The 12,911-nt window shown below is 35.9% G+C and overlaps 1 protein-coding gene across 2 annotated transcripts in view; it reads left to right on the top strand.

The window, feature by feature from the left end:
• The first annotated feature begins 2,677 nt into the window (after positions 1 to 2,677).
• The window catches only part of ppp2r5eb (protein phosphatase 2, regulatory subunit B', epsilon isoform b), a 44,207-nt gene continuing 33,973 nt past the window's right edge, over positions 2,678 to 12,911 (top strand). Inside the window, exons 1-3 of one of the 2 annotated variants that reach the window (NM_194412.2) lie at positions 2,696 to 2,804; positions 2,951 to 3,015; positions 11,755 to 11,915. In NM_194412.2, the coding sequence (NP_919393.2) occupies positions 11,759 to 11,915 (157 nt within the window). In that variant the 5' untranslated portion in view covers positions 2,696 to 2,804; positions 2,951 to 3,015; positions 11,755 to 11,758. Of the gene's footprint in view, positions 3,016 to 11,754; positions 11,916 to 12,911 lie in introns of both variants that reach the window. The other variant, XM_068224943.2, reaches the window with a different exon arrangement.

The following is a 12,911-nucleotide window of genomic DNA, read 5'->3' as shown; positions in this document are numbered from 1 at the left end:
CATGCTAATTCAGATTACAAATATGCCAGCAAAATTATTAATAAAGTGGGGGCGACGCGGTGGCGGTAGTGCTGTCACCTCACAGCAAGAAGGTCGCTGGTTTGAGCCTCGGCTCGGTCATTTGGCATTTTTGTGTGGAGTTTGCATGTTCTCAATGCGTTCGTGTGGGTTTCCTCCGGGTACTCCGGTTACCCCCACAGTCCAAAACATTTGGTACAGGTGAATTGGGGAGGCTAAATTGTCCGTAGTGTATGTGTGTAAATGAGTGTGAATGGATGTTTCCCAGTGATGGGTTGCAGCTGGAAGGGCATCCGCTGTTTAAATTGTGCTGGATAAGTTGCCGGTTCATTTCACTGTGGCGAGTGGCGACCCCTGATTAATAAGAGACTAAGCTGAAAAAATAAATAAATAAATGAAAGAATGAAGTGTTTTAACAATGTAAAGAAATTTTTATATTTATAACATGCAAGAAAAACGACTTGCAGAATGATAAAACATGCTTGCAAAGCTAATGCTTATGCTAGTAACAAACTGACTACTATACCAGTTTGGAGAACAATTTATTTTTGTAAAAAAGCTAAGAAGACCTTTAAATTTTTTTTTTTTTTTTAAAGAAATCAGAACTTAAACGCAGCGATTTTGCATGAGATGACAATACACTGGAAGCCCTGGGGCTGGCTGATGGAAATTAAAAGTCTGTGTGCATATACCCTATTAGTTTATTAAAGTAATACATTTATTACAGGAATATGATATAAATAAAAAAAGAGAATGGTACATTTTAAACTTGAATTAGTTTGTGACTATTTATTTTGAAATCCATCAGAAAAACATCCTTTTTTTTGTGTGTGTGTGTGTGTGTTAGTAATTTACATGTACAGCAGAAACAGGCAACAAACAAAAATTCCAAAAATAATTTAAATAAAAAAAAAAACACAAAACTAATGGAAGGCATTCACAAAGCGCCAAAAACAGAATCATAATAGCTTACTATAGACAGAGCTTTTACATTTGTTACAGCTTTGAAAGACTTCATTAACAGTATAAGTTTGTTGACAAAAACCTTGTTTAAAGAGGGGATTTTGAAAGTCCATAATATTCCACAGATCCTCAAGTAAAGAATTTACTATTTAATTTTTTTATCACCATTTTCAAAATAACAAATAATTTTTCTAAATTTAGAAAAAAAAAACTTGCTCTTGTGAATATGAAATTTGGCCAACAACAACAACAAAAAGGTTTATAAAAGAATTTAGCATTATTTTCCTTTTTACATTCATGGAAACCAAAGGTAACATTCTTATATGTAAATTTCCGTAGGATTCAGGATTCACTAAGCAAAAAAAAAAAAAAAAAAAAACAGTCATTCATTTATGTTCTTTTCGGCTTAGTTCCTTTATTAATGAGAGGTTGCCACAGTGGAATGAAACGCCAACTTATCCAGCATATGTTTTACGTAGCGGATGCCCTTCCAGCTGCAACCCATCACTGGGAAAGACATCTCTTATTTTGTTTGTTATTAAAAAAATGTGTAGGGTAATGACCAAACTGTCTTCCAGGAAATATTCACAAAACCATTTCAATATGACATTACATATAAGGCACAGTAACAGAATCTTCCTGAAACAGGGAATATTTTCTTATTACATTTTGATTTGGATAAAGAAAGGCACTGTTTAACAATAAATGTTTTCCAAAGGTCAACTGAATGACAAGTGATTGGACATGAAGATCCTTTAAAATGCATAAAAACACCTTGTGGGATAGCATCAGCAACAGTAGCAAAGTCTTTTGGGCTCACAGGAAGTCAATGCTTAACTAAAATTTTAGAGAAGTTACAAAGTAAACCACTGTCATTAAAAAGTTGCGAGACAAAAATTATAGAATTTTTAAACCAGTTATTGAAGAATAGAGATTTGTTTTTATTATTCCAAATTACAGAAAAACATCCCTGAGCGTTGGGATGGGTTGGGATCGTGTCTTGGATGCGTAACAGGCATTCTCAGTCTACGCACTGACGCACGTGCTGACGTGCGCGTTCTCGTCACTCATTTCCTGAAACACATACATGAAACCGCAGCTGAGCGTAAAAAAGGTGCCATATGATCCCGATGCTCGTGTGATGTTCTGATAGCTCACGCCAGGTGTGCTCTTCTCTTCTCTTTCTCCTGTTTTCTGGAGTGAGACGCTCATCGTAAGGGTTGGGCCCTCAAACAGGTTTAACTCCATTCCTTAATAGATGAATTATTTCCTTTTCTATTTATCGTAAAAAAATTGTCATCGTTCTGAATATGGCTTATTGATTTTGTTTATACTTTTTTCTTTTAATAAATTTGTACTTTGCACAAAACACATTCAAGCTTTTACAAAGGATCGTGCATTAATAAACTTTCGCATTCGAAACAGATGTGCATGAATTAGTTTTATTATTTTTGCAATAAAACACATGATATAATTAAAACACTAAGACAGAATAGTAAGGTGACTCTCTTTCCTGCTCGCACACACCTCAACCCAACTTCTCTATTCATCGTAAAGGGTAGCCTTGGAGTTATCCACCCTCCCTTGCTTGGTGATTGACAGTATTATCGCCCAATCACGTCTTCTGGATTCTTCAAACTGACCAATGGCGTGGCGCTGTAGGCCCGAACCCGGCCCAGCATGGTAGAACGCGTCCGTGTTATGTGTGCCATGGACTCAGCCCAGTAATATTGACAATAGGGCGAAAAAGGGACCGATATTCCCTAAGAAAACATATTTTTGGATACAAATAACCTGCAAACGCGGCGTGTGGATATAAAGAGGTACCCGGGGATGTTCGTATTTCAGCTGGATCTATTTCTATCGTCGGAAAATTGAGTGTTTGATGGGATTATTGCTGTGGGTTTGGCAGTTTTTAAGGCCAAAAACGGATTTTGTGTCTTTATTTTTATTTTTCTGCTGCTTCAAGAGGCCTTGAAGGAGGAAAGACGGTTAAAAACACTCAAATCAGTTCCTCACATCGAAAACATCAAGGTAAATTCAATATTTGAAGGTTTTTATTTCGCCTATCATGCTCAAGTTGAGATCCGGTACGTTTTGATGTTTCACATCCCAAAGTAAATAAGTCAAAAATAAGTTAAAGCTTCAAAACATTTCCTGTACAGTTTCTAAAGAGTTGTATGTTGTATTAGTTAGCTAAAAGGAGCAATGAAACCCCCCCACTCAATATTTCCCACACATGTTGACTTGTAGGCAGCATATGAATGGGTGGATGAGTGAAAATCCGCAAAGAAAGCTCATTCTTCATCCGTTGTAGTTTGCAGTCGGTCTGTCAGCTGATTGTGTGTGTGCTTTAAGTGTGTTTAGATCCATCAGGGCATCATGCACTCTTATAGATTGCAGAATTGTACAGCTTTCTACTTTAATAGGTGTTTTTTAAGAACTTTTTTGTTTTCCATGCTGCTTTTGTGCACCCCAGAACTTGTTTGTTATGATGTACCAACCCACCCAAAACACGCCGTTCCGATTGTTGCTCCATTTGTCTGTGCCAACTTCTTGTTTTGGCTCAGTGGCACGATGCCTCTGTGGTCTGCTTCGCTTCAGCTGCCTGGCAGTTTGGCAGATGCAATGTCCCATCGCCATCAACAACGACACATGCGGCGGATTACACTCTGTGTGGTTGTTTTTGGGTGACCTTCATTCAAACTAATGAGAGAGGTTATCTCTAAATACCTGATTCTGAAGATTAGGGACAGGGCATCAGTGGCAGTGTTTTTTTGGATTAATGACTGTGCATGAGTGTTTTCTAGATCCTGGTTCACTTTTTCTCAGTTGGTACAGTGGATAAGCCATTGGATGTTTTTATACCTGCAGATTTTTATACAGCAGTGAGCTAGGAACAGCCTGGATATCTGGGATTATCTCTCACAATGTCATAAACTAGCTCAGTGTCACTGCAGTAGAGGTTGTATGATGTGTGATCTGTCTATCTGTTTATTTCATTTACTTGACATTTAGTCAATATACTTGTTTTTGCTAAGAGTAGTTAAATAAAGGTTGTCATTTTGCAGAAGTGTGTAATTTTGTGTGATGCTGCATACAGAAATCTCTTGTTGTGGAAGTCAAAGCAGAATTAACATAGGTCATGACCTTTCATCACCAAATGTTTTTCTCACAAAACTTACAAAAGTGTTGTCCTGTCCAATTGCACCTCAAAATTAAATCTACATATGAAGAGTTAAGATGCAAAAACCTCCAAATGTTGTCTGCAATTTTCTTCTAAAATGAGCATTTTTATCAGACTTCTGAATGTAGGCTCAGTAATATCACTTATGACAAAAAAAAGACCCTTTCATGGACTTTAAAGTGAAATAGCTCAACATAAACAAAGGAGGCTGAGAAAAATGTTCATTGTCGATGGAAATTTCAGATGGCACTTTTTGTATCTGAACTCTTCAAATATTTGTTTCCATAATTAATCTTTTTGTGTTTTAATAATATAAATTAAGCACATCTTCTATTGTCAATAATACACACTGTAATTATTTATTTCGTTATTGTAATGTTTGCATTAGTTTTCTATTATGTGATTTGTTTTTTCATGTTATGTTTAAAGTAAACTCTTATTTCATAAGTTATAATGTGTGATATATTTAAAACGGCATACATTCAGTAAGGGGTATCACCATATGTAAACATGTATATTATCACTGTAAGATTTTTACTTTTATTAATCAAAGAAGTATTAAATTGATAAAAAATTGATGCACCAATCAGGTATTTTTGCTCGAGTCAGAGTCGTTTGATTTTTGAGTATCTACCGATACCGAAACCAAATCCGGTACTTCTATTATACATAAAAAAACAATAAAGAAGAGTGAAGAAACAGATTCAGTGTTTCTTAATTTTTATTTAATTCACCTTATTTTAACATTCAACAACTCCTTTAACAAACAGAGTACTTCTGTGAGGTAGCTTAAACAATCCAGTAATAAATAACATAAATTCTTCACTTTAGTGCAACAATAAATATATTTTAAAATATCTATTATAAAAACAAATAGCATCTCCACTTAAAATAAACGGCAAGCAATTCCAAGTTTACAAATCTCACAGTTTGCTTTGGCAATGTCGTCGTAATCAACTTTATAATACCTCCAGACCGCAGACATACTCAGGATTTCTACTTTGTGATGTCATGCCACGTGCATTACTGTTTTTCTGTGAAGTCAAGAAAGAGGTCAAACTCCGTGCCACCACATAACTATTGATGTGTTATAAGATAATGAGAATATTCATATATACATGTATATTAGAGTCCTGATCGGGAGGTAACGTCCGATTCCTATCAAGTCTAAAACCACGTGATTGGATCTGGACATCCCTAATCAAAAGTTATTATGGATAACGCTGACAATATTATGTAGAAGAAAACTTATGATTTTTCAGCTTTGAATCAGACAAAGATTATTTTAAGTATAACTGTTTCACAACATTACAATATTTTCTTATTGTATATTTGATTAAATAAAGGCACTATTGGTAGGTACAAAAAAAAAAAAGAAATCTTAATGTTTCCAAACTTTTGACGGTTACTGTACTTGGGTAAAGTTTGACTTTTCCCAGCTGAGGTCATTCTCAGACTTTTAACCACAATGACTTCATGTGTTTATTAATTTTTGCTGACCTTATGTGTTTTTCGTCAGAGTTCTCCTGCTTGTCTTGGTTGTTGCTCGAATATGAAATTCGTTGTGATATTCATTTGGATAGAAGACAGCCAGGCCTATTTTTTTCTGAGAACAGAAGAAGTGGCTCAGGAAATATATAGCATTGTTTGTGGTCTCTTGCTCAGTGCAGCATTATGGGATATCACCAATGAACATTGGCAGCATCTCACTCCTTTGATGTCTGCTAATTTAAGCCTCTCGGACCGCATTATAAAAATGCTCTGATTGGCCATATTAAAGAACACACCGGCTTCGGACATCCAGTTCAGAGTATTGGCTAAAATGCACTTTTTTGTGCAAATACACTCATGTCTGCTTTATCAATCAGAAGACACAAAGCAAATAAGTTTAGTTTGAAATCTTCTGAGGTTATGTTTACATGACAACGATGTACCCAAAAACAGGAACGTTTTTTCTTGCATTTTACAAAAATCTTTTTACAAAACAAGGTTTTCAAAAATGTCATCTTGTTAATAAACTACTTGTAAGGAAAAGAAGTGACAATGTGCAGTCGGTGGCTCCGCAGTGATATGTATGTCGAATTTGCAGTGTGTGTAAAATTAATCTCCTTTATTGGTTTTAATGTAATGTAAAGCCTTACTTTGCTGATGGAAAGTTGGCAAATGCTTGAGCAATAACAATACTACCATGTATTCCATCACTGACGTGTGTTTGTTCACTCTTGCCTTTTATTCTACACCTCCTTAAACACGTACCATGCATGCATGTGACATCATCATTTTCAAAGGCTCTTGTTTTTTTAGGCATTTAGATTAGGCATTCCAGTGGCAGTGTTTTAAAAAAACTCCACTTTGTTACCCATTTCACATTTATGTTTCCACGCCCCAAAATTTAATTGTCGTGTAAAGAAGCTGGCAAAATACACCAAAAGTTTACCTATTTTCTTGGCTGAAAACATTGCTGTGGAAATAACCCCTGGGTTTCAGTAACATTATCAGAGATGAGGTGGTCTTTCACTGCTTCCTTGGCTTATTTTAAAGGCTAAGACTTGGTTCTTCATCTCTGTCTTCCTGTTAAAGCCTGTTTACTTCCTGTTAAGCTTTTCTCCAATTCTCCCATTCTACAGGGTCTTTTCAACTGACAGTGATTAAATTACTTCAGTTCATAGCCCCAGTGCCATTGGCCACTTGTAGGCCTGCCAGTTTGACTGTTGTTTTCAGCTCTGACACTTTGCAGCATTTCAAACGCTTGCTGTGAATTATGTCAGCAAGTTGAAAAGTATTACGTTCTCTTTTTTCCCCTATATGTTTTCTAACGTACCTAGTTTCTTACACTCTGTCCTAATAACGCATGATGCAACACTGGATATAGAAATCTTTTCCATGTTAAAAGGAGTTTTTGTGCTATCCATCAGCAAAGGGGAAGTGTGATATTTCTATTTTACAATTGCTTTCTATTTTTGTGATGTCACAGCTGAAAAACAGCATATACTGCTAGGATTGTCACGATACTGGAATTTGACATAAATCAATACTCAAATTTTAAAAACGTCCATTTCTCGCGAACATTTAAGAGCTGTGGAGCATGTTCTTAAACAGCTCTGATTTGCCATTTTGTTCACATGCTCAGCAGACATAACTGTGATTGGCCGTGAGGGTCATCATTTCACCGAATTCACAGTTGTTCACTGAGTGTAACCACAAATAGAGGGACACTGGAGCGTTTCAAAGTCACTTTGATCAGCTGGTTTGTCTAAGCTGACATACGAGCGATCCACTGATGAATCGTGACTTAACGCTCCAGTGTCCCTCTCTGTGGTTATACTCAGTAAACAGTGGTGAGTTTGGTGAAATGATGACCTATGATTTTAAAAACACCCATTTCCTGCTAACATTTGAGCGCTGTTGAGGTCATCCTTAAACAGTGCTGATTTGCCGTGAAGGTAATTAGTTCACCAAATTCTTTGCTGTTTACTGAGTGTAACCATAAATACAGGGACACTGGAGCATTTTAAAGCCATGATTCATCAGCGGATAGCTCGTATGTCTTATAGACAAACCAACTAATCGACGTGACTTTGAAACACTCCAGTGTCCTTGTATCTGGGGTTACACTCTGTAAACAACAGTGAGTTTGGTGAACTGATGACCATCACAGTAATTTCTGTTGAGCATGTGAACACAATGGCAAAGAACGCAGTCAACAGCGCTCAAATGTTAGCGGGAAATAAACTTTTTTTTTATTTATTTCAGTATCGATTGGTACTGAATTCCAATATCATGACAACCCTACTCACATCTCTAAAATAAAATAACTTGCGTATAGTTTGAAAATGAAAGTCGCTCAGTCACTCAGTAGTAGGGTTGTCACGATAATGGAATTCGATACCAAAAGGTACTAAAACTTTAAAAATAACCATTTCCTGCCAACGTTTAAGCGCTGTGGGGCACTTTCTTAAACAGCGCTGATTTGTCGTTGTGTTCACATGGTCAACAGAAATAACTGATTGGCCCTGACTGTCATCGGTTTACCAAACTCACCGCTGTTTTCTGAGTGTAACCACGGATACAGGGACACTGGAGAGTTTCAAAGCCCCGTCAAACAGCTGGTTTGTCTATAAGCTGACATACGAGCAATCCACTAATGAATCGCAGCTTTTAAATGCCCCAGTGTCCCTGTATTTATGGTTGTACTCAGTAAACAGAGAGAAGAATGCGTTTAAATGTTAGTGGGAAATGAACATTTTTAAATTTTCAATATCGATTGGTACTGAATTTCAGTATCATGACAACCCTACTCAGATCTCTAAAATAAAATAACTTGCAGACAGCTTGAAAATGAAAGTCGCTCAGTCACTCAGTAGCCTATTAATAGTGATAAAGAGGTTTATTGTGTAATAATTAAATTAAATCCTTTACGTTTCATTGGGAGTGCAGTGACTGGTATTTAAATGTTTCTGTCATGTCACTTTTCATGCAAACAGCCAAATTGCTTGTTGCTGGAATCTTGTTGCATCATGTGTTGTCAGGACATGGTGTTAGGAAAAGCAATTCTTTGAGTATGTTTCTGCCGTAATATCATGCATGACATTCATGCGGACACCTGAAAAACATGATCCCGACTCATGCAGTTAACACAGTCTATGTCCTGCACCCCTTCATTTTATTTCCAGTATGCTTATGAGCTTGTTTCCATACGTTTTTATCTTTCATCTGAGTTTGAATTCCTGCCTTTATTTACATCTCTGTCTGGATTTTCATTCTATCCCACCGCAGTTCCTTCCTTTAGCCATTTGTGGTTTGTTTCATAATTACCCATGCTTTTGAATTGCAAACTTTGTCTGAGGCATTAAAACATCCAGCCTGGTTTTATTTCTCCTTACACTGGACCTGCAAAACAGCTTAATGAACAGACATAATGAGAAAACACACTCATTGCTAATATGAAGTCCCCTGTGAAGCTAATGGCTGTTTACAGTGACTGCTGGAGATGAGCTTGACATACTCCTGTGTTGTTTTGATACTAAGCACTTGATTTATATGGGATTATTTCATCTTTCATAAAACAGTCCCACCAGATTTGTACAGAACTGACCATTAAGTGTCCATAATTGAACTGACCAATAACTGTGCAATTATGTTGCCTATTTAGTGTCAGTGACAGTAGTGTATTTATTTGCCTGAAAATATTTTGGCTTGCTAATGTTAGGCTCAAGAAACATTGGAGATTGTAATAGATTGTTGTGGTCTGTAATTATAGTCAGCTTGCTCGCACTTTACTGGGTGATCAGTAATATCCATTTAATATCCAACTAAAGACTTTGACAGTTGTATCAAATCTTGAGTCTTGTACATAAACTCACTAAGTCTGTAATATTTAGGAATAAAACATATTGTTCCAGCTTTCTTGTGTAATTCGAAAGCAATGTCTAATGTTGATGGGCACTATAAGAATGGACTACTTGATCTAGAGTCGTTTCCAAACAAAAGCAAATGGATTCATGAACAAAGGGTCATTCCTTATGACTGTTAGCAAAGTCGGCCCACAATGGTCACTTTTTTTTTTTTAAATATTTGCAATCATATGATCTTGGGAGGGGATTCATTTTGAAAGCTTAAGTTATTTAAGATCTTTCATGGGACATTATAACCCTGAATTGTTCCTGAACATGTACCCAAGGACTATTAATAGGATAGAGGTTTTTTTTTTTAACATACCACACACAGAGACACATGATGATTTGAAGTACAGTAGAAGTCAAAATTATTAGCCCTCCTTTTTTCAATTATTTTCCAAATGATGTTTAACAGAGCAAAGATTTTTTTACTGTATTTCCTATGATATTTTTTCCTCTGGAGAAACTTATTTGTTTTTATTTTGGCTAGAATAAAATCAGTTAAAAAATAAAAGAAAACATCGTAAGGTCAATATTATTAGCTCCCTTAAGCAATTTTTTGACTGTCTAACTGTCTACAGAACAAACCATCATTATGCAATGACTTGCCTAATACCCCCAACTTGCCTAGTTACTCTAATTAACCTAGTTAAGCCTTAACGCTGAATATTAGTAGGGCTACATGATTCTGTATGTCTAAAACAAAGGTTAACATGAGTATGGTATTATTATTATTGTTATTTCTCAAACATATGATAAAACAACAATAATATTAGGCCTATTTGTGTTGGATTACTGTTGGTTAAAATGCTAAATTTCATGTAGACTTGAACATAAAACAGACTTGAATAGACTTTAAATTTGTCCTGGTCGTCAATGTCAATAGTGATGACATCAGAATACAATTATTCATAATTCTGGAAGTTGAGACATGCTTAACATTTGTCATTGACAACATTATTAGACCTTTATTAGTCAATAAAGTGATGACTTTAGCATACAATTATTCATAGTTCTGGAAGTTTAATTATTACGTTTGAGACATATGCTTGTCGTTTGTCATTGACAACATTATTAGACAATTTTTTCACTGGCAAAATCAGACATTTGTCATTATCAGATTCCCTCTTGCGTTCCATTTAACATATAGGCCAGAGTAGTTATGCTGTCCTCGTAAACATTTATTGTCAGGCTCAACACTTTGTGTTGGCTATGTAAGAAAAAACAAATTAAATGCTTGTTGTAATCATCACTTTAAATTGCTATATAAACATTTAAGTGATGTGCGTGGTTTTGGTTTCACTTTCACTGCCGAGTGTGCTCATGTAATGGCTGCCGTCAGTCTGGGGAAAAAAAAACAGACATGCAAATCATACTTTCCTTGCGGCTCCCAAACCATCGCTCTGTGCAAAAAACAGCGTTATTTAAAACTTTATTACATTTATTCACAGCCTATGAAGGTTCTGTTCACTAAGGTAGACTTCATTCACGCATGCACGCACGCACATGTACACACGCATCCTCTTGGTAGTAAACAAACAGCTCGTGTGATTTTGCGGCCGCGAATACATCATTACATTAAGACAGAAATTGCATTTTTGGGAGAATTCTATCTTAGGAATACAGTATGTGACACTTTTAACACCATTTGGAGGTGTCCATGTTGCTAAGCAGCATAGATAAAACAATGTGAAAATTAGTATGACTGCCTTTATGCTTCTCCTGAACTTCTACCGAAAGTAAAATTGGCTGAATCGTAGAGATGCTGGATTGTATTTGTGTGGGGGTCGAATGGCGATTGCAATCTTTTTTTCGATTAATCATGCAGCCCTAGTCAGAGATTATGTACTGTCATCATGGCCAAATAAAATAAATCAGTTATTAAAAATCAGTTATTAAATCTATCATGTTTAGAAATGTGTTGAGAAAATATTTTTTTTGTTAAACAGTAATTGGGGAAAAATATACAGGGCGTCTAATAATTCACAGGGGTTAATAATTTCAACTTCAACTGTAATTTTTTTGTTTCAACATACTTTCTTTGAGAAAAAAAATGCAACGACACTTTTTTTTTTTTTTTTTTGGGTATGCAAAGAGCAAATTTGAGACCATATTGGCATAATACTTTCCACTGATGCAGTTGCTGCTGCGTTTATGTTGTCTTACATGTCTTTTTCCCTATTTTTTTAGGGCTATGTCCTCCGCAGCCACCACTCCTCCATCAGTGGATAAAGTAGACGGATTCTCCCGGAAGTCTGTCCGGAAGGCCAAGCAGAAACGTTCTCAGAGTTCCTCACAGTTCCGCTCTCAGGGCAAACCAATCGAGCTCACACCTCTTCCCCTGCTCAAAGGTGAAGCACTTACGATTATTAAATACTCGCATAACAGCTAATAACTTTCCTCTAAAGTCATTTGGCTTCGGGAATTGATATGAAGCAGTGTGACATTCTTGGTTCAGTGGTATAAAGCGAATAAGCATTAAACCTGTGCTGTAAATTTAAAGCTGATGTTTCAAAAGATCTTGTTTTCAAAATGCTAACGTAATTAGCTTATTTAAATAAGGACTTGATATAGTTACTTTCTTTTTGTATTAGTGTTGTCACGGTACTGTAATTTCAGTACCAACAGGTACTGGAATTTTAAAAAGTCCATTACTCGCTAACATTTAACCGCTGTTGAGATCAAAAGATCTTGTTTTCAAAATGCTAACGTAATTAGCTTATTTGAATAAGGACTTGATATAGTTATTTTCTTTTTGTATTAGTGTTGTCACGATACTGTAATTTCAGTACCAACAGGTACTGGAATTTTAAAAAGTCCATTACTCGCTAACATTTAACCGCTGTTGAGATCATTCTAAAATGCCACTGATTTGACATTGTGTTCATGTGGTCAACTAAAATTGCCTGTGAAGGTCATAATTTCACCGCACTTCACTGCTGTTTTACTGTGTGCAAACACGGATACAGGAACACTGGAGCATTTTAAAGCCTCGAAGATGGCAATGCTACACAATGGCAAATCAGCAGTGTTTAAGAATGCGCTTAAATGTTAGCGGGATTGGTACCACAATTGCAGTATTGTAACAACACTATTGTGTATTTAAACATCCTTTGTGTATTCTTCCTTCCCTCATGTTAAGAAGTGCTGTTACTACTAAAAAAAAAATAGATATTCTAATTAAAAAAAATTTATTACAGCAATTACGAAGCTGATGTTTATGAATTTTGTCACATTAGGAGTTCTGCATTTGACCTGATGAGAGGCAACGTGTGGAATACGGAAATATAAGAAACCAGTTATCTATCATTTTAATAGTTTATGTAGACTATTCATGAAGTGTATTT

Source organism: Danio rerio, chromosome 13 (genome assembly GCF_049306965.1).
Source record: "Danio rerio strain Tuebingen ecotype United States chromosome 13, GRCz12tu, whole genome shotgun sequence".
NCBI classification, from domain to species: Eukaryota; Metazoa; Chordata; class Actinopteri; order Cypriniformes; family Danionidae; genus Danio; species Danio rerio.
This window is presented reverse-complemented; position numbering and strand designations above follow the sequence as displayed.